Source organism: Dromiciops gliroides, chromosome 3, assembly GCF_019393635.1.
Source record: "Dromiciops gliroides isolate mDroGli1 chromosome 3, mDroGli1.pri, whole genome shotgun sequence".
Taxonomy (NCBI): Eukaryota; Metazoa; Chordata; class Mammalia; order Microbiotheria; family Microbiotheriidae; genus Dromiciops; species Dromiciops gliroides.
Window position 1 is genome coordinate 434085863 of NC_057863.1, and position 22197 is coordinate 434108059.

The window sequence follows — 22197 nt, forward strand, 5'->3', positions numbered from 1 at the left end:
TCTGCTCTTTCTAATGCTCATGCCTTAATTTCTTTATGAAACAAAACAAAGCAATACCTAATAAGTCCAAACGACTCTGCTAAGTGTTCAGGGGTTGGGAAGATGAATTATAATTTAGTAAAGGGGTGAGGGTAGTACCAAATACTATTAATACAAGGTAGACCATTACATATGCAATTAAAGTGTTACAAAGATGGAGCTCTGAGGGACAAAAGGGATGACAACACATTGGGGAGGTGAGGGGAGGTATGGTTATGACTTCTTGAAGCTTGCTAATTATGCTAACCTGAGAACAAATGAAGAAATAGGCATTGTCTAGTGCCCATCTAGAAATGTTTGATGCAAAGAATATAAAGAAGTGCCTATTTAAATAAACTCTTCATTTGTCTTCTGTGATCTCAATTCTGGGGCTTTCAATCCTAATTTCTTAAATTCTTTCTTTATTGCCTGATTCCAAGCCTGTTTGCCTACTCATTGTGGCCTTGAGCATGAGGAATGTGGTTGTGAATCTCTGAGGTGTTTTGGTGCCTTTATAGCAATAATGCTTTGAGAGTTTCATACCAAAGGCAGAATTTTGTTCTTGAAGAATGTTATGTCCCTCCAAACTTTCATAAGGGAAAAACATTTTATGGTACCATAAATCTGATAAGTATTCATTGTCTACTTCAGAAACAAATACAAAGGCTCTTGTTATTGAACACAAAATGGTGTCATCCAACTTTCACTTTAATGGCAACAGAGATAATTTGGCTATCTGACAAGAGAGATGGTTCAGAGATCTTACAGGACCTCTGGGTTCTATTCCCAGCTTTTCCATTGATTAATCCGTTAAATTTCAGTTTTTACTTTTTGTCCTTTGATTTATCTTTCTATGAAGTTCTATAATATGTCTTTATTTAAAATGTTTATCAGATTTTTTGAGAGCTATTGCATAAAGAGAAAGGATTACTAACCTTCATATTTAAATATTTAAGTACCCTAAAGTAAGAGTATTCTCTCATGCAGTGTTATCAGATTTCCCAGACTAAATCACTTCTGTTATGAATGGCCATCCCCCCAACCCAATTTTAAAGGAATACTTGAAAATATTTAGGCTTTTACTACATCTTAAGTTTTCTCATGTCTTTACCTATCTTCTAAGGAGATAGCTTTCCAGTGGTATTATGTAGAATTTCTGTACTCTTTTAGAAATCCATATAAATGACCTGAACAAGTGAGGATGTAACAAAGAATTAATTGCTCTTGGAACTGTAATGAATGTCTGATTGGCCTCAGGGTAAAGAAATGAATACCAAAGTTAATGTCAAAGTTATGTTTTTTGCTATTTTTCTGATGACATTAAAGAGAGTGCCACAGAATAATTACCAAAAACCTCCTATCTTCATCCCAGAATATTAGGGAAAATTGGGGATAGTAGAGCTTATTTCAATTCTACCTCATCAATAAGGGAAGACTTAAGTTTAATCAGCTAAATTATACAAGTTAAAGTGAAGGCTTTTAGCTTCATTTAATTCCACAGACATTTCTTATGCACCATGTGCAAGGCACTTTGGAAGGGGCATTCATTTGTTCATTAATCATTGTCTCACTAGGCCAACAGTCTTTTAACCTGGAATGTATAACTTATACCTAAAGAGAAAAATTTGCCTTCAGAATTTAACACTTTCTACAAGAGATTAAAATAATCTTCCTGAAACAATCTGGAACTTAACCTTCCATCTCTAATTCTAGCTAAAGCTAAAATATCTTGACAGTTTGAATGCTTTCTATATCTTCTTTGGCACTTCTTAATGGCTCTTAACATTGAGTGGCTCCTAGCAAAAAGAAATAAAAATGTATTCTTGGGGATGGGATATTTTTCTTAAATCTCTTCTGAATAGTAGTTTCAAAATGCAGCTTTTAAAAATCCAATCATCTTCTTTAAAGCTGTTGTAAAGAAAAAGCCTCCTGAAAAACCTCCGGAAAAGGTTCCAGAAAAGGTGGATTTTGTTCCTCTAAAAGGTATTTTGTCAATGCAGAAAATATGGTCATATACATTAGAGATATACTGGTTTCATAGTTTTTGTCTTATTTTATGTCTCTACAATTTATCTGATCATTATAGAAAATATATTCATATGTAGATTCCTCCATCATGCTTTCTGCTCTTGTACCCGTAGAACTCTTGTTTTCACAGCCTATTGCTTTGTGTACCGATTATGATCATGCCAATATCATCCATTCACTCCTTTTTTGTAGATTTTTGTGGAAAAGTGATGGAATTACTGTCTTGCTTTTTCAACATCTGTATAAGCATTAGATATATAAACATAAATATGCATCTTATTTTCCTCAACTTCATATACCTCCACTGGGTGACTGGACATGTATAGTAAGGGGAAAGAAAAGTTCAAGGTGAAAATGTTGATTTTCAAACTGATGAAAATCTTTAGCGTTTTTCACCTGTGTATACCATCATTTTTTTAAAAGTTATAAGAACTAATGCAAATGTTTTCTTTTACATAAGTAAAGATTATAAATATCCGAGTTGGGGGGAGAAGTATTTCTTCAGCTGTATCATGATTTCTCTCAAGGAATAGATTTAATTTACTTCCTCTGGATTCCACAAATATTTCTTAAATGCAGCAAACTGAAATAGATTAGTCCTGAGAAAAGACCAATTCAATTATAGATCAATGCTTCCAAGAGTTTCTTTTGTTTGCTCTGTTTTTCATTTCTTAAATTATATTCATAAATAAAATGACGGCAAATGTGTTAAAAGAAATGTTTAAAATTATTGCAGTGGATCTTATTGGTGGGGGACTTTTCCCTGCCAATGTGTGTTTCAATCTATGTCTTAGATAGTTTCATGAGTTGCAATGATCATAATCTTCATCTTCCTTCTCCTCACCTGCTAGCCAGCCTCCTGATGATAAAACTCTTTTACTTTTAACTAGGTTTGGCCTCACATAAGCCACTGTAGCTTTGTAGGGCTTCCCAGAGCTTGTGCCCCAATAATCTCTATGCCCAAATCAGAGTGGAATTTTAGGGGAGAATTTCATTCCCCATTTAACAGAGGAAATAAAAATAAAATTATACTTATTTATGGTAAATATAGATCATAGTATTAACCTGTAAATAAAAATAATTAGGTCTTTAGGGGTATAGGTTTGGATGTTGGTTCTGCCACTGAATCACTTGGTGACTTTGATCACGTCACTTAAACTGTATCCATACTTTCTTATTTATAAATTGTGGATAATGATAATTCACAAAATAAGACACTAAAACTGGGTTTAAAGATATTTTAAAGTATTCAGGCCACTGTGTTGGTGTATAATGAATCAGATATCTAGAGTTCTGTAATATCTCTACAATAAAATAATCTCATAAGGAGAATTTATATTGTATAAAATTCACCCCCCCACCAAAGTGTGAATTATAAGAAGGGACAAAATGCATTTTCTAAGTATACTTTAGATTGAATAAAGTCATTTTGCTTACCACCATGTTTGACCCATGAAACTGATCAGGTGTTAAATAGAAGAGTTGTAAATCAAGCCATATGAAAATATATTAAGGGATAATATATTTTTCATCATAGGTAAATTCATTTTAAGTCTAAAAACTATGCTTATAAGACATTAAGAAGAAACTATTTTAGTTGTTTATTATAAATCATTTATTTTTAAATAATTCTTTACATATTGCCTTTATGTATATTTAAATTACATTACACTAAAAATGAAGGGAAGTTCTTTTTATTACATAAGTACTTTTTAATGAATAAGAAATGTCTCAAATAAAGTATGAAATAGCAAATACCCAAAAGAAATTCTGAATTCATGTCATGGTCAGTGACTCTAATTTCATGCCATATAGATTAATAATATTTTAAGTTTAACTCTTACTGAACAAAGAACCTTTGGAACACAGATTTTTAGACCTTAGAGGAGGGAATCTTATATTTCGTTACCTAATGCTCAACACTTTGCTGGTGATGATTCTCTATATACCTAGCTTTGTATCTGGCCTGGTCCTCAGTCAGTAAATAAATTTTGTCTACCATATTCTGCCATACTCAAAGTTTGCTAAGCTTGGTAGAACGTTAAGAACTTTCATTCAGCTGGTCCAGCTTTGGGGAACAAGTCCAGAGTCACCTCTACCCCAAGCTGACACATAAAAGTAGCCCTTTTTAATAAAAGGCTAATAAAGTTAATGGTGACAAATTTTGCATGGTTACATTATGGTACATAAGCATATGACTTTATGTTAAATTCATAAAGTTAGTGTATATACATATTCATTATTTTTACATAATTACCAATTCTTAGTGTTTCTGAAATTTCACAATAAGGCTAGGTAATGTACATTTTAGGAGAAAGGTTTAGATGACAGTATAAAGTATAGTAATATTTATCATACATATCAATTATACCTAAATGTCATAATTGCTTCTTGATGACAGTTAATTTGTTTAGGGAACATTTTTGTTGAGCATGTTTGGGTTTCTTTTAATGCTCTAAAATAGTTTCACAATATGCAATCATATTCTTTTAAGCACCTGCTGAAAAGAAAATTCGAAAATTGCTCCCTGAACCTGAACCTAAGCCAAAGGAAGAAGTTGTTTTGAAAAGCGGTATAGTATATTCAGCATCATATCACATTGGGAAGCTCTGAAATTAGACTTGAAGGCTTACAAAGACTCTGTCCTTTAAAAAAATGATTTTCTGATATTTCAAATTAATTAGAATTAAATTGTTATGAAGGAAATTATCTTTATAAAATATGAACTTTTAAAAATTGTTAAAGGAAATGGAATCTTTGTGGACTTTCAAAATCTTTTGATATTTATGATATTAATTTATCTTTTTTACTAAAATGAAGGTCTCTAAATTTATGATGATGTTATTAACTAATAATAATGAGGAACATATTATTTCTAGGGATGGAATCTTATAAGTAAATCCATGGAGCAGAATATTGCATTCAATTAAAAATGTGTAGCAATTAATTTCACATATAATTTTTAAAGTGTGAGAGTTTACCAAATCTAATCTGAATAGTACTAGAATATAATTAACTTTCACTTCCTATGTGTAAAATAGTTTTGAATTAACGGTGCATTGTTAAAACAAAGAATCGAGGCCTAAGGGGGATTTTTCATAGTATTGGGTCCCTATGCCTCCTTGTTTCAGGGGTTTGTAACTATTTTTTTGGTCATGGATCCAGGAGTTTAAAATTTTTGATGTGAGCATTTACACTTTGGAAATTGGCAAATGCAACAAATCAGTGATGGAGAAAATATTAATAATGTAGACTAAATTTAAAGGTATGTCATTCATCTATACATGCAAACATACATATGAATATATATACATATATATTTCCCCACAAAGAGCCAGTCATTAAACATTTACCAGTACACCTCTGGATCCCTTTGGCCATCTGATAAAGCCTATTAACCCTTCCTCAAATTAATGTTTTTAAATTTAAAAAAGAAATATTTCAAGGGAAACCAATTAGACTGAAATAGTTACCAAAATATTTTTAAAATGAATTCATGGATCCCAAGTTAAGAACCCCTGTTAAAGAGATGCTCTCAAGGCATCTATTATAATTGTATCCCATATACAAATGCCACCAGTATTGATTATTAATCTTCTTTTAGAAATTAACTTTTAAGTATTTTTATAATGTGGTACTATTTAAATTAGCATGGTACTGGAGTCCTTTTTCTCCCCAGCATTTAATTAGATGAAGACTGTAAATACAATTATTCTAAAGATCATTAGAACCTTTGGGTTGCTTTAAGTTCCCATCAATAGCCAAATATTCCAGGGCCCTAAGTTGCATGCTGTCTGTTTCTCTGTGTTTTGTATGTTATGTGTGAACTTCAATCTCATATTCATGATCACATCACGGTTTACAAATAAACCTTTTTGTCTTTAAAGTTCTTAGAAAGAGGCCTGAAGAAGAAGAACCTAAAGTAGAGCCTAAAAAAGTAGAAAAGATTAAAAAACCTACAGGTAGGAAGAAAAATTACAGTAACAGTTTATGAACCTGATTTTTTTTTAATGAGAATACAAAAGGTTTATCTTGTAAACATAAATTGAATCAAATGTCAGCATTATTGTCACCCATTGTTCATTATTTCATCTGTATTGTAGTTCATGCTTTACCATTACCAGCTTTCTGCTTCCATTTTCTCATATTTGTTTATACCTTTTTATTTTTAATATTCTAGAATTTGTTATTCTTCCCTATACTTCTTCAGTTCTTCACCAAATTGAAACAATTTAATTCACTGAAATGAAATAATTAGATTCTACTTCTAATGGTAGCTTCAGAATGCCTAAGTCTCAATGGGTTGGCCCCAAGATTGGATGGGCCAATAGATTGGGTTAAATATTATCAGATAAACTGTTTCTGGGTAGATTTGTAGAATTTTAGGACTGTGTTGTTATAGAACCAGTAGTGTACTCAACATCATCAGGGGAAATTTCATAAATTCAATGGAAAAAAATGGCCAGATAAATCTTGTCTCGAACCTCACTTTCTAAAGGTTGATCAAGATCTGCCTGAGACCCAATATTCTGTTCCAAACCAGCTCTGAGAAATCTAGAGAGTCCCCAGATAAGCAGTTCAGCCCATAATTAACTTGATTATTTGTTATTAGTTTTTTTTTTATCCTGAATGTTGCTTATGATACCTGTATTTGTTTTTAAGTAAGAGTTGCCAAAGGATCCACCCTTCAAGAAGACTGATTCAGGGTTAATCAAAGATTTGAACCTATTACCAAGTGGTTTAGTTTAGAATTTGTTTAACCACTCTGTAATCTCTCTATGTCAAACATCCCCTCTGGAATGACAACCTTTATACAAGGAATGACCTGAAGTATAACTGGAACTCCTGCTAGTATTAGTAGTATAGTATTGCCACTATTATGTAGATTGTGGGATTGGGCCTCAATTGTTGGTACATTTTCCTACAGTTGTGGTTTATAAACTACCCCACAGAATAACTACAAGGCACCTGAAAGCTCCCTTTAAAGAAGTGTGTTCTACTCAACAGCCAAGGCTTTATTGCAAATTGTTATGTATATTCCTTCCTGTCAGTCCTCTTCTTGCCAGGATTAAAGTACCTGGTACTTTATATGATTTGACAGCCTCACAGTGTAGTCCATTGCCTTGTAATCCATGACATTTGGCATGGGGCTGTACATTGAAGTCAAGTACCTTCAGAATAAAAATGATCAAATCTAGACGCCCAAAGAAAGATAAGCTGATTTAAAATAATACAAAATCATTTGATCACTTGAACTAATCCTATTGTTATGGGTAAAACTAGGCAAGAAGTTAAAGATGTGGTTTTTGCCAGTTGTCCTTTTCTTCTAGCTAGAAATGCCAGAAAGTATTCCCAGCCACAATAAATGGCTTGGAGAGCTTGTAGGAAGTGACAGTGGACATTATTACTAATGTTGACTTTTGATCCTTAGTAGTGCAAACTAGTGACAAAAATCCTTGAAAGCTCTGATAGAAAGAAACATGGAAAGAAAGTTACTGGGAAGAAAATGATAGAAACAAAGAACAAGAGCCCCAGTTAATTTTTTAAACCACTAAACTTTTCATTTGCCACCATAGAAACAATGGAATTTTATTTTCAAATTTTTCTCTTAATATTTTAATAAAATATTTGTTACATTTGTTGCTAAATGCTAGCCAATAGAATGGCAATTATATTAAAAGATACATCTACTATTTTAAAGTACCAGAACCACCAAAGAAGGCTGTTGATGAAGTTGAGGCACCCCCACCAGTCACCAAAAAAGAAAGGAAAATTCCAGAACCAACAAAAGGTACAAATCATGGCATTTTATCACTAGGATGTGATTATATGTTTCATGAAAAGATATAGTCTTTGAAATGCCATTACACCGGCTACAAGTAATTAATACATAAACTAAGCCCAAGCTTTGTTTCAGTTTGTTACCCTATTTGCTCTCATTCTTGACTGGCTGATGATTAAGTCTCTGTCACATGTTAATGGTTTTAATCTAACATATGGAGATGTCCATTTGAGTGAAATAATACAGATAAGTTAAATTATACCAATAAAGACCAGTTTGCTACCTGTGACATTTTCTTTTGCTTTAAATGAAAGGTAAAATGAATTGTTTTCAGTAATGGCTGTGTGCCTAAAATATTTCAACTTCCTATTTTCCCCCTGCTTTGTGACTTTTGGGGAGCATCATGGTAACCTTTTTATCTTGTGGTCTCCTTTAAGTGGCTGAAATCAAACCAGCAATACCTCTTCCTGCACCACCTGAACCAAAACCTGCACCAGGTAAGAACTTGGATATTTAAACTCCATATTCCTACATGTCTTTGAACAATAATATTAAACAATTCACAGCTGAAAAGGACAGGATATCATATTCCACGGATAATTTTATTGCCTTGATAAGTGAAAATGAAGTTTTTATTTTCTCTGGTGAGCATCTAAGAATGCTGCTAGAATATCAGATTAGGGTTCATGAGATGAATGCAGATGAAATTAATGGAAAGGAAATCTCTTTACAGAAGTAAAAGTTGCTAAGCCTGTTGAACCACCACCAGCACCAGTACCAGCTCCTACACCCGTGACAGTTCCAGTTGTTGGAAAGAAAGCAGGTATTTATATTTCTTTGATAAAGTGTTTTTATCTCTTACCAATGAGACATGGACAGATCTTATTATGTTGGAGTTTCATTATACTTTATTTATAGAAATATCTTTCACTTACATTTTTGTGTTTGTTATGCACATTTTCGTGGAAGTTTTCTGTATCTGATAATCTTTACATTTAAATATCAAATATTTGGCCCTTTCAAATTGTCTTTGTTGTGTCTTGGCTAGTATGTACATTATTATGTTGTGTTGGTTTCTCTGTATGTTTTTTCAAATAATAAATGTGTTCACTCCTGGTAAAGTGCCAGAGGAAAAAAAAAGTGCTCCTCTTCTTTCCAGAAAGAGGACAATATATTCAGGCATAAATGTATCTTGTACTTCCCCAGCCTCACCCTGTAAGGTCCATTTTTCTGGAAAAACTCTGTAGGTTTAGTCTTCAAATGCATAGACATGAGACATTAGATAAATAATAATGACACAGTAATTTTCCCATATATGGGCACTCAAAATGGTGAGGTAATCTTTAAGTAATAAAATGTTAGAGCTAAAAAGAGCTTCAAAGACCATCTCTTTCAAGCTTCTCACTTTCGAGATGAGTTAACTGAAGCCATATAAGGAAAATAGCTTATCCTCCATCACAGAGCAGAGCCCCTACTCAAACAGAAGTCTTCAGATTGTTCTTTTCTCTCTATGACGTACCGCCCCTAAAATTTAGATTGGAGAATCCCATATTTCTACATGTCCTCTTAGTCTGTCAACAACTGATAATTACTTTAAGAATCAAGAAGGCCTTGGTCTGGTTTCTGAAAAGAAAAATTTTCTAAGCGTATCACCACATCCTTGGAAACATCCAGCAGGCTTGAATGTACTTGTGACTGTGGCCAGTGTGATGTTAAAGGGGAAAAGTGTCGTTCTATGTTCTTTCCATTGCAGGTTCTATTTGAAATTTTTATCTTAAGATACTTGTTCCTTATACTTATGCTTATGGAATATTTTTCTACTTTTGACCTTCTATAATTTAAATGTGACACCTTTATAGGTGCAGAAAAACATGATGCACTTTTTCTTGGAGAATTTTTTTCTGTCCATAAAGAATATGAAGAAGAAAGAGCTCCTATTCCTTCAAAAATAACACTAAAAGTGCTAAATGCCTTAGAACATGTGGCTAAAAGAAGAGTACGGACAATAAAAGGGAACTACAAATCCATTTGCTCACCTATTGAATGTGATGAAAGAACTTCAAAAGAAAAGGAGGAAATGAAAATATCTGTTTATAAGGAAAATGAAGAAAGTCAGTTGTTCAAAGAGTCTGGCCATCCACCGAAAGAAACAGAAGATATCCTCCCAAGTGAACAAGTACTAGAGTCTTCTGAAAAAATCAATGTAATCTCTCAAGAAAAGAGAGACACTGCAAAACTTGAAGAAGCAGAAGAAATTCCTGAAGAATCACTTCGAATCCTTAAGAAAACAAGAGAGAATGTTGGTGTGCTAGAAAAAACAAAGGATGATTCTGCCCAGATGAAATATGGCAGCACTCATAGGGATGATTTAATTAATTATCCAAAAAAGGTTAAGGAAATTGACCAGGTAGTGGAAGGTAAAGTCCATGTAACAACATCTAATTTGGACAAAGCTAGAGACTTAGTCAAAGAAAGTCAAGGTCCTCTTGCAGAGGTTAAGGAAACAGAAATCACTTTGCAAGAGAAAAAAGCATTTGAATTCAAAGAAAAAGAAGAGGAAGACAGAAGAGAAGTAGATACAGGGGAAATAGAAGCCAGGTCAGTAATGGAAGCACAAGTAAAGAAAGAAGGTGAAAATATAGAAACTGTAGAAGTAGGAATAACAGGGGGTGAAATAACAGCAAAATCAGATAAAAGAATAGGATACAAATGGAAACCAGAAACAGAACAAAATATCATTTCAAAGCATGAACAGGATGATAAGCCTTTCATAGGAAAGGTTAAAAAGGCAGATGATGTAAGTGATGCTGTAAGTTCCACATCTCCAAAGGAAGTTCCTCCCTTTTGGGCCATGGATACAAGGCAGAAAGCACAGGAAAACATTCAGATGTTTCCAAAAATGACTGAAAGTGAAAAGGAAGAAAGTAAAACTCTTAAAGTGAAGACATTTGAAAGTAAATGGACTCCTTTCATTGTAGAAGAATCTACAGTTTTTAAAAAGGACCCTGATCTCACAAAAGCTTTTAATCCTGAAGAAGATGTATCAGAGGAGGAAGAAGAAGATAGAAACTGGGATTTGGAATTGGCTGAACTTTCTGAAGATTCTAGTGGTCTTTCAGAAAATCTTTGGGAGTGGGAAGACTATGAACTGTCCAAAGGAAAGTCTGATGAAAGGAGAGGTGAGAAAGGTTAACCCAAACTCATGCAAAGAGATCATCCTACATGCTTGGGTTTTGGAGAGGATCATCCTTTGATCCATTTGTGTTCATTTGTCAGTTGTGTCCATGTTTTTCAGCAGTGTCCATCTGTCTATCGAATTGTCTTATTCACATTCGAATATTTTCTGTCCTATATTTGTCCACTTGATCATTGAGCCTTCAGAGCAGCCAGGCATTATGCTTTTAGTTAAGTTTGTCATTGTATTTTGCTGTGTGTTAAGTTTTATCCTCTGGCATCTTGTAACTCATTTTTGTTTCATTGCTTGAAAAATTGATGTCCCACATTTCATCTAGCTTGAACATATATATTTGCACTGAAGATGCATGATGAGTTGTCCAACAAAGAGCCATAGAGAGAAGCACAAAAAAGTAGAAAGTAAAACAGTTATTAATGGGATATAGCAAATTTTGTTAACTCAGTGAAAGCATTTTATTGCTTTCCTTACTGTCATGCATTTTATTTATACAACTTATTTGATTTTCTTCATTGAAAATATATGATTTTAACTAGGTTTTAAGAATAGCCAGAAAAGTCTTAATTATTTGTGTGAGCTCTCATTTTTAATGATTATCAGTGGAATTAAAATAAACTAGAAGATACATCCCTTTCTAGTCATTTTTTAAAAAATAATACTTATGGGGCAGCTAGGTGGCACAGTAAATAAAGCACCACCCCTGGATTCAGGAGGACCTGAGTTCAAATCTGACCTCAGGCACTTGACACTTACTAGCTGTGTAACCTTGGGCAAGTCACTTAACCCTCATTGCCCTACAAAAAACAAAAACAAAACCAAAACAAAACACTTAATCTTGACTCAATGGTCATTTTACATATTCTAAGATGGTTTCTATTTTTTTTCATTGTAGATTTGCCACTGTCCTTTCTCCAAATAAGTTTTTATTGTACCTATTAATAGTGTAGTTATAAATGTTTGATCCCAATTCCAGATTTGCTTTTTTATTCTAAAACTTAGAACATCAGAGCAGTTTTATGAGAGTAATTGCTTATTTCTAATCAATTATTATTATTTCTACTTCATTCTGATTTGTAGAAGCATAATAGAGAAAGAAAGAATTCTTTTTTGAAGAAACGCTTTGAGAATTTAGTCCCTTGATACTTGATTAAGGCTTGATCTCATTTGTGTGGGCATCCTCTCCTCCACTTGAGAGCTGAATTCCTCTGCATCTATTCTCATCCTATGTTATTCTTATCCTTGCCATGTGAATCCATAAATCCTCCACAGAGGATGCACCAAGTGTTCTAGATTAGATGATCTAAAAACATTGGGCTAGAATATCTTATTGAAGGAATAATTTCTTATTTCAAGAAGCCCTTGTCTCACTTCTCTTGTGTCTCATGCTCACTACATGACAATATAACCTTTTCCAACTAGACATGCCCTTTACAATGTCTTTTCATTCCATTTCCCATGAGCAAGTCATTGACGTTAATAAGCTATAACCCACTTATGTCTACCTTATGTCTTAACATTATTATCTATTGGCTTACTTGTCATTTTGGTTCTTACTAAATGATACTTCATGATATTCTATCATATTACCATTGCTCTAAGAATATTAATAATAAAGAGATTGGGTTTCATAGCATAAAGTAGTTAGGGATAATTGAAAGCACTGAACACATTCCTCAATGCCATTCAGCTGGATCTCCTATTACTAAATTCTAGGCAATACTCTCTGTTCATCTGAAGTGCTTTTCCAAGTGATGGCTAACTTGGCAGGTTGCCTATCCAGGTGAATGTTACAGCCTGGGAAGGATATGCTTTTGATCTAAGAAATATAGAAAAGAGAAAGAGTTCATGATGTATGACAGAATATGGTCTTATTGGGCATAGTATAGAAACTGGGATCTGAATAACTCACGTACTTGATGTTCCAGGAGTCTGTCACTGGGGGAGGGGGAGGGAAATCATCTATTTTAGACAATTTCTCTCTACCTCCTTACCCAGATATCTTAGAAATTTCCAAAGATTTAGCTCCTTCCTCAAGTAAATCAAACTATTCTGTATAGAACTGTGTCTTCATAAGTACATTCACAAAATGACATTCAGAACAATTTCTCTGCTCAATATGGGAACTTATTTTTCTTATTACAATCTCTAATTTTTGCTTTAAAAATACATTGTAATTCACTCTAACATGATTCTGTAGCTCATGGGATTTAGAACTGGAAGAGACTTTTGAGATCATCTAGTCTAATACCCTTATTTTTATAGAAGGGGAAAGTGAGGCGCAGAATTGTCCATGATAACTACAGCAATAAGTGACAAAGCCAAAGCTCAAACACCACTGCCGTGGACTTCAAGTCCAGTGCTCTTTCCACTGAATCATTTAAAGGGACAGTTTTGCCCTGAGACCCACACATATTTCTTAGTAACATTTTTATGGTTAATTCAACAGATCACAATGCAACTGTTTCACCCAAGACAAAGATAAAGCTTCCAAAATAGTAAAGGAAGAACTAAGTAAGACCTATGAGTTCACTGATGTAAGAAATACTCAATGAGTTACCTTCTTTACCAGTGGAGGCCAGCATCTCCTTCATGGTGCTGAGATGTTAAGTGACTTGAGCAAGGTCACACAAATAATATGTGTGAGAGGCAGGATCTGAACCCAGGTCTTCCTGGCTCTGAGACCAGTTCTTTATCCACTTCACCACACTGTCTTTCATATATTTCAAAGGAGAAGCGAGAAATACATACTGAGTAAAATAATTATTTCCTTCTTCGAGGTTTAAATTTTTTCTTCTAATAAATGTACAATGTTGATTCTTTTTGGCCAGACAAATTGATGCCAGAATATGTCATTTTTGGCAGCATTAAAATATTCTACCCATAAGTTGTATAAATACTTGGAGAGGTTCTTTTTTGGTGTAAATATATATTATGAAGAACATGCTGCTTGTCACTCTTTTTTTTTTTACCAATTTAAAAGAAATTTAAGATTTTTCTAACTCATTTTTTATTTTTTACTTCAGAAGCCAAAGCGCCTAAGGAGGAAGCAGCCAAACCTAAAGGGCCTATCAAAGGTAAAATAAATGAACCAAACCAAAACCCAAAAACTATTGTTTGTATTTGATAATAATTCCCAAACTTCATACACAGAGACAAGAGTTAATAATTCATGTTCATCATTGCTAACATATTTTGATAAGACCATTTAGAAATTGGAATCTATCAAATTGTAGAATTCTGTATAACATACAGGATGAAAAATATCTTTTGGACAAGGTGAACATACTAGAAAAACTAGCATTAGACTCATAGTCTTGTAAATCTTCAATATAATAAATACATAAAAGCAACTTATTCACATTTTATTCATGATATTTACATTTGACAGATAACATCATTAGACACTGGTATTAGCTTTTGTTTCTCTTTTTAATGTTAAATGATCCTTCCGGCTGGAAGGCAAGCAATATAAAATGAAGGTGAATTTTTAGCTAGCCGGATCTGAATTTTCTTCTCTTTTCAGTGCTTTGTCAACATTTTTCTCAAACTAGCAGTTGAGTGCCTGATCCCTACCCTGATTATATATACTTTAACTACCCCCAACCTCTATACACATTCAAATCTCCAAATCAATGTTATTTTCTTTGTATTCCTCTCCAACAGGAGTAGCCAAAAAGACACCTTCTCCAATAGAGATGGAAAAGAAAAAGCTAAGACCAGGAAGTGGAGGCGAGAAGCCTCCTGATGAGGCCCCTTTCACCTACCAACTCAAGGCTGTGCCCTTGAAGTTCGTGAAAGAAATCAAAGACATTGTCCTGACAGAAGCAGAGTCTGTTGGTTCTTCTGCCATCTTTGAATGTCTTGTTTCCCCCTCCACTGCCATCACAACGTGGATGAAGGATGGGAACAATATTCGTGAAAGCCCCAAGCACAGATTCATAGCAGATGGTAAAGACAGAAAGCTGCATATCATTGACGTCCAGCTTTCAGATGCTGGTGAATACACTTGTGTTTTGCGTCTGGGAAATAAAGAAAAGACCTCCACAGCAAAACTGGTTGTTGAAGGTAATTATAAGTATTTCTAACATTCTTTAAATTCAGCTTTCCCTGAGAGCACTGTGGCAATTAAGATATAGTTATAAACAACATGATTACTATTTTCTAAGGATTTCATATTTTATGTGAATAATATTATGCATATGATTAAAAGTATAATGTGTCTTCACACACACACAAATACAGAACTATAATAAGGCAAGGAGACTTGCCCAGTCCTCCTTTATAACAGTGCCTTCCTCTGAGATTACACTTAATTTTATCAACTCTATATCTTGTTTATACACAATTGTTTGCATCCATCATTAGACAGTATATTCCTTGAGAGTAGCTGGGTCCCTAGAGCACTGGGCTTGGAATCAGGAAGACCTGAGTTCAAATCCATCTTCAGACACTTACTAGCTATGTGACTTTGAACAAGTCACTTAACCTCTGTTTGCCACAGTTTTGCCATCTATAAAATAGGAATACAAATTATACTAACTACCATGGTTATTGTGAAGATGAAATGAGAAAATATTTGGCATGGTACCTGACACATGTTAGGTGTTATATAAATGCTAGTCAGTAGTAGTAGTGGTAGCAATAGTAGGGGTAGTGGTGGTAGTAGTAGTAGTAATGGTAGTAGTGGTAGTTGTAGCAGTAGTAGCAGTAATAGTGTTAATAGTAGTAATAGTTGTAAGTAGTAGTAATAGCAGTAGTAGTAGCAGTAATAGTAGTAGTGGGAGTAGTAGTAAATAATAGTGGAGGTATTAATGATAGTAGTGATAGCAGAAGTAATAGTAGGAGTAATAGTAGTATTAGTAGTAGCAGTAAGTAGTAGTAGTGGTGGTGGTGGGAGTAGTAGTGATGGTGGTATTATAGCAAGGATTGCTTTTTTACTGTCTTTGTACCCCCAGCACTTGGTATAGTACCTGACACAAAACAGAAGTTTAATAAATGCTAGTTGACTGACTGACTACAGAGTAAGATGATGCTTCTAATCTGGGAAAACAGAGGATAACATTTAAATTTTCTTCCACAGAACTGCCTGTCCGTTTTGTAAAAACATTAGAAGAAGAGGTAACTGTGGTTAAAGGGCAGCCATTATACTTGAGCTGTGAATTAAACAAAGAGCGAGATGTGGTCTGGAGGAAGGATGGAAAGATCGTTGTGGAGAAACCAGGCAAAATTGTACCAGGTGTCATTGGTCTTCTCCGTGCCCTTACGATTAATGATGCTGACGATTTTGATGCTGGAACATACACCGTCACTGTAGAAAATGCCAACAATCTCGAGTGTTCATCTTGTGTAAAAGTAGTAGGTCAGTAATCTCAAATACAGGTTGGATTTTTTTTTTTCTTTCCTGCATTATGATGGAGTAAGAGTGATAGAATGGGGGCAGATAGGTGGCTCCATGGTGCATAGAGCACTGGGCTTAGAATCCGTCAGATTCATCATCTTCATTAGTTCACATTTGGCCCCAGACACTTACTAGCAGTGTGACCCTGGGCAAGTCGCATAACCCTATTTGCCTCAGTTTCCTCATCTGTAAAATGAGCTGGAGAAGGAATGGCAAACTGCTTTAGTATCTTTGCCAAGAAAACCCCAAATGATGAGCTGGACTTACCTGAAACAAGAGCAAAAGAGAGCATGTCTTTTTAAAGTGTTGAAATTTAGGATGAAATATGTCTAGAGAAGGATAAACAACGAAATGTGACTCTCACACTCATGGTGTATTAATTATGACCACTTTGAGATATTATTTTTTATGGGGATCAAGAATTAAGCCTAAAGATCATGCTCACATTTTACTCCTAATAAAGATATCTTCAACACAGAGTTAAAATACCATTACAATTAATTAAAAGTACATTAAAAATATGCTTTTATATTTAAAACACCTAATTATGCCCCAGTTTCTGTTACAATACATATCAAATCATGCCTTCACCACTCCACTGAGGCAGCTTATGGTTCAGTGGACAGAACACTAGGCCTGGAGTCAGGAATAACTAAGTTCAAATCCAGCTGTGTTACCATGGGCAAGTCACTTAACCTCTGTTCATCTGAATTCCTTAAACTGTAAAATGGGAATAATAATAGTACCACCTCCCAGGGTTGTTGTAAGGATCACATAAGATAGTATTGATAAAAGCATTTAGCACAGTGTCTGGCACATCGTAGTTGTTATATAAAAGCTTATTCTCTTCCCTTCTTTCTTACCCAGACACAGCAATGCATTTCTTTCTCATTAACACAAGTATCCTTGCCCCTACGGATATTATAATAGTCTTGTACAATAATTAAATCTCGAAGATGCTAGTACATTGCTCTTACATTACATGGACTTGTTTGTTTGCTGATACAATCATCCTAAACTATACATCAGTTTTCCTCGTGTCTGCATTTGTTTCCTACTGCATAAGATCAGTATAAACTCGTATATCATAATGATGTTAAATGAGCTAATATTCAAGTTACTTTAAAGTAATTACCAACAGACCACTTATGTTGATTGTTTCCATCCTAATTTTTGTCCACCTCTCTTCTAATGCAGAAATCATAAGGGAATGGTTGGTAAAACCTATAAGAGACCAGCATGTGAAACCCAAGGGTACGGCTATTTTCACCTGTGACATCGCTAAAGATACACCCAATATTAAGTGGTTCAAAGGATATGATGAAATTCCTATGGAACCAACTGATAAGACTGAGATTCTGAAAGAGGGAAACAAGCTTTATCTTAAAATCAAGAATGCCATGCCAGAAGATATTGACGAATATGCTGTAGAAGTTGAAGGGAAAAGATACCCTGCAAAGCTGACCCTTGGAGGTATGAATGTTTTTCTATGAAACGTCCCTTTCTACACATCATAAACATTAAAGATAATAAAATGCAGAATGTTTCCATCTAAAATATTATGGGTTTCACCCCTACCCATTCTAGATCGTGAGGTTGAGCTCCTGAAACCCATAGAAGACGTGACAATTTATGAGAAAGAAAGTGCTAGCTTTGATGCTGAAATTTCCGAGGAAGATGTTCCTGGAGAATGGAAGCTCAAAGGGGAAGTTCTGAGACCTTCTCCTGTAAGTAATCTCCCAATTAAAAGTGTGTGTCATTTAGAGGAGGAGGGTTGTATATGAAAAGCCATGGGAAAGTAGTGGAAAGATTTGAACTCAGGTCCTCCTGAATCCAGAGCCAGTGCTCTATCCACTGCGCCACCTTAATGCCCCTTTTCTAATCTTTGTATGCATTACTTCCCTTCACACACTCTATTTTCCAGCCACACCAGCCTACTTACTGTGCACATGGACAATGCCCCATTTTGCTCTCGTGCACCTTTGTACCAACTTGCTCCCATTCCAAATTCACTTGCTCAGAATCCCTGATTTCCTTTCAGTTGGAACTCATGACCACCATCTACATGAAGCCTTTCCTGATTGCGTCATTGCCTTCCTTCCCCAAACTACCTGAATTTGTTTTTTAATATATTTCATATACATTTATAAGTTTACATGGAGTCTCCTGTGTTAGAAAGGAAGCTCTTTGAGGGCAGGGACTATTTCATTTTTGGCCTTGTATCAGTAGCACCTGGTACAGTACTTTCAGATAAGAGGCACTTAATATTTTCTGATTGGCTGATTGATATAGAAAGGAAAGTATTGATTCAATTCAACAAGACTTTATAATTTTTTCTAGTCTGGGCACCATAGTAGGTACCTGAGGATGAAAAGACAGAAATGAAAATAGTTCTTACCCACAAGGAGCTTACATTCATTACTTATTGCATCCCCATGCTTGTTGGGGATATTGCAGAGGGAATGATTTAAGCTGTTTCTATACAGGTTGGACTTATCCTCTGAGGTCCCTTCTAACTCTGAGATTATTTGCTTCTATTGTTTAAATGACTACACAGTATATATTTTGCATAATAATATTTTTAATTATATCATTACTTCTGCATCAGCTTAAAGATTCACCTGAAACATTAATAATTAAGTTTCATTGAACCTCTAAAATTTCAAAGAGCAGTATCCTTTGATGTAGGATTTATTATGCATGAACACTTATTGAGAAGTGCTTTTCATTTGTTTTGATATTAGGTCCTTTTATTTTATTTTTTAAAATAAAAGTATTTTATTATTTTCCAGTTACATGTAAAGATAGCTTTCAGGATTTGTTTACATAAGATTTCCAATTTCAAAATTTTTCCCCCTCTCCACCTCCCCCAGACAGCAGGCAATTATTAGGTCCTTTTAAATAATATATTTGTGTCATTTTCACTTGATACATCTATCTAGCAATGTCCTGCTGTTTACCTAGAGTCTAACAAAATTGTGACATTTTTCCAGACTTGTGAAATCAAAACAGATGGAGGGAAACGTTTCCTAACTTTACACAAAGTCAAGTTGGACCAAGCTGGGGAAGTTTCTTATCAAGCATTCAATGCATTTACAGCTGCCATTTTGACTGTGAAAGGTACAAAACTTTTAGCCTTTACTTGTAGACAGAGATCAAATTCATTCTACCTTCTTCTGTATTCATAAAAAAACTAATTCTTTTTTTTTGGTGTTTTGTTTTCAGAAATTGAACTTGACTTTGCTGTGCCCCTGAAGGATGTCACTGTTCCAGAAAGACGACAAGCTCGATTTGAATGTGTCCTCACAAGAGAAGCAAACGTTATATGGTCCAAAGGACCTGATATCATCAAAGCCAGCGACAAATTTGATATCATTGCAGATGGAAAGAAACACATCCTTGTCATCAATGATTCTCAGTTTGATGATGAAGGAGTTTACACAGCTGAAGTCGATGGCAAGAAGACCTCTGCCAGGTTATTTGTGGAAGGTAAGTTACTCCTGATATATGAAGTTAACAGAGTGCACATACATGCATATGAGTATTGAACATAATGAGATTTAGGTCACACAGATTAAAAATTTACCCAGGTACTTTATAGTCATTCTAGGCATAATTTTTTTTTTTTTTTTTTTTTTTACATTATGAGATAGTTTATTTTTTCTGTTACATGTAAAGATAGTTCTCAACTTTTGTTTATACATGCTTTACAATTTCAGATTTTTCTCCCTCCCTCCCTCCCCTCCCTCCCCCCTCCCCTAGACAGCAGGTAATCTGATATAGGTTATATCTATATATATCTATACATATAGATATATATATACATACACATATATATACACATAATAACATTAATCCTATTTCTGCATTAATCCTGTTACAAGAGAAAGAATCAGAGCAGTGATGCAAAACCTCAAAATAGAAAAAAAAAAAACAACAGCACCCAAAACAAAAGAAATAATATGGTTCAATCAGCATCTATACTCCACAGTTCTTTCTTTCTTTTTTTTTCTTGGATTTGGAGATCCTCTTCTATCATGAGTTCCCTGGAACTCTTCTGTACCATTGCATTGGTGAGAAGAATATAGTCCATCACAGTAGGTCAACACTCAATGTTGATGATACTGTGTACAATGTTCTTCTGGTTCTGCTCATCTCACTCATCATCAGCTCACGTAAGACCCTCCAGGTTTCTCTGAACTCTTCCTGCTCATCATTTCTTACAGCACAATAGTATTCCATTGTATTCATATACCACAACTTGTCCAGCCATTCCCCAATTGATGGGCACCCCCTCAACTTCCAATTCCTTGCTACCACGTAAAGAGCAGCTATAAATATTTTTGTACATGTGGGTCCCTTTCCCCCTTCCATGATTTCTTTGGGCAAAAGACCTAAAAGTGGGATTGCTGGGTCAAAGGGTATGCACAGCTTTATCGCCCTTTGGGCATAATTCCAAATTGCTCTCCAGAATGGTTGGATCAGCTCACAGCTCCACCAACAATGCATTAGTGTTCCAATTTTCCCACAGCCTCTCCAACATTTATTATCTTCCTTTTTTGTCATTTTAGCCAATCTGATAGGTGTCAGGTGGTACCTCAGAGTTGTTTTAATTTGCATCTCTCTAATCATTAGAGATTTAGAGCATTTTTTCATATGGGAATAGATAGCTTTGGTTTCTTCATCAGAAAACTGCCTGTTCATATCCTTTGACCATTTCTCAATTGGGGAATGACTTGGATTCTTATAAATTTGATTTAATTCCCTATATATTTTAGAGATGAGGCCTTTATCAGAAGCACTGGCCTCAAAAATTGTTTCCCAGCTTTCTGCCTCCCTTCTAATTTTGGATGCATTGCTTCTGTTTGTACAAAAATTTTTTAATTTAATATAATCAAAATCATCCACTTTGCATTTTATAATATACTCTATCTCATGTTTGGTCAAAAACTGTTCTCCTTTCCAAAGATCTGATAGGTACACTATTCCTTTCTCTCCTAATTTACCTATGGTATCACCTCTTATGTCTAAATCATGTATCCATTTTGACCTTATTTTAGTATAAGGTGTAAGATGTTGGTCTAAGCCTAATTTCTGCCATACTATCTTCCAGTTTTCCCAGCAGTTTTTGTCAAATACTGAGTTCCTATCCCAGAAGCTGGAGTCTTTGGGTTTATCAAACACTACATTACTAGTGTCATTTACTACTGCATTTCCTGAGCCTAGCCTATTCCATTGATCTACCACTCTATTTTTTAGCCAGTACCAGATAGTTTTGATGACTGCCGCTTTATAGTAAAGCTCCAGGTTTGGTACCGCTAACCCACCTTCCTGTGAATTTTTTTTCATTATTTCCCTGGATATTCTTGATTTTTTGTTTTTCCAGATGAATTTTGTTATTATTTTTTCTAGCTGTATAAAATAATTTTTAGGTAGCCTGATTGGTATGGCACTGAATAAGTAAATTAATTTAGGCAGTATTGTCATTTTTACTATATTAGCTCTGCCTATCCATGAGCAATTGATATCTTTCCAATTATTTAGATCTGATTTGATTTGTGTGAAGAGTGTTTGGTAGTTGTGTTCATAGAGTTCCTGGGTTTGTCTTGGCAAGTAGACTCCCAAGTATTTTATATTACCTACCTTTACTTTAAATGGAATTTCTCTTTCTATCTCTTGCTGCTGGACTTTCATTCTAGGCATAATTATCAGACTAGACATCTTTTTAGAAGCTTACCCTCCACATGGAGATACATATGAGTAGCAAGATAAAATGCC

At 34.6% G+C, this 22197-nt stretch overlaps 1 protein-coding gene across 1 annotated transcript in view; it reads left to right on the forward strand.

The window, feature by feature from the left end:
- TTN (titin) overlaps positions 1-22197 on the forward strand; it is a 336226-nt gene that overhangs the window by 196860 nt on the left and 117169 nt on the right. The window contains 13 exon segments of the mRNA XM_043993320.1: positions 1927-2001; positions 4541-4618; positions 5934-6008; positions 7748-7837; positions 8266-8325; positions 8562-8651; positions 14045-14095; positions 14685-15086; positions 16102-16380; positions 17617-17892; positions 18007-18146; positions 19413-19539; positions 19645-19908. Of these exon segments, the coding sequence (XP_043849255.1) occupies positions 1927-2001; positions 4541-4618; positions 5934-6008; positions 7748-7837; positions 8266-8325; positions 8562-8651; positions 14045-14095; positions 14685-15086; positions 16102-16380; positions 17617-17892; positions 18007-18146; positions 19413-19539; positions 19645-19908 (2007 nt within the window).